The sequence below is a fragment of the Phytophthora parasitica genome (genome assembly GCF_000247585.1).
Source record: "Phytophthora parasitica INRA-310 unplaced genomic scaffold supercont2.107, whole genome shotgun sequence".
NCBI lineage: Eukaryota > Oomycota > Peronosporomycetes > Peronosporales > Peronosporaceae > Phytophthora > Phytophthora nicotianae.
The window spans coordinates 107,648-108,293 of record NW_008649093.1 but is presented as its reverse complement, the minus strand read 5'-3'; the positions used below and the strand labels follow the sequence as shown (position 1 = coordinate 108,293).

The 646-nt window shown below is 49.8% G+C and overlaps 1 protein-coding gene across 1 annotated transcript in view; it reads right to left on the bottom strand.

Moving 5' to 3' along the window:
• Window positions 1–9: 9 nt before the first annotated feature.
• PPTG_24536 (hypothetical protein) overlaps window positions 10–646 on the bottom strand; it is a gene marked incomplete at both ends in the record, with an annotated part of 4,259 nt that continues 3,622 nt past the window's right edge. The window contains 2 exons of the mRNA XM_008917591.1: window positions 10–225; window positions 297–642. Coding sequence (XP_008915839.1) covers window positions 10–225; window positions 297–642 — 562 coding nt within the window. The remainder of the gene's footprint in view (window positions 226–296; window positions 643–646) is intronic.

Genomic DNA, 646 nt, shown 5'->3' with positions numbered 1-646 from the left:
TGTACGCTCTTACGAAATGATACAGCTCGAACAGCAGCCTTTGCGAGGGCTACTGTTCTGTTGTTGATGATGATTCTCAACCGCGTCACCTGATGCAGTCACTACAGTAGGTTTCAGGCAGTTCGCAACTTCTCCGTCACGCCACAAATCACTCGTGGTCACTGCTGGAAGTGTCGTCGGCTTTACGAGACTTAGTGCATTGCATGGGGCCTCAGGTTGAGGAATCTACATGAACAACAGGAACCAACAATGTCAGAATTCTAGAAGTTGCTTGACAAATAGACTCACTAACTCACCGGTTCGTAGTACACGCTGTCATTGCGGTGAGTGACAATGTCCAAGTCTCGGCTGATGATCTGCTGCGACCGGAGAAAAATGGCCGATAGCAACGTCACGCGCTCTTTTTCCTCCTTGTCTGCCGCCATCTTGCCCTCATAACTTTTCTCCAATGGCACAACTTTTTCAAAAAGAGTGGCTGCCTTTTTCAAGTTGGCCACAGCTTGCACACAATTCCGTGCATCTTCCGTCTGCATGCATGCAGCGCCTTGGAAGTACGTTGAGATGGCCTGGTAGTATGGCTCCTTGTAGGCGCAGTACAGACGAATGCGTTCGGCCGTGATTGACGTCGAGTAGGAGAGTAATCTCG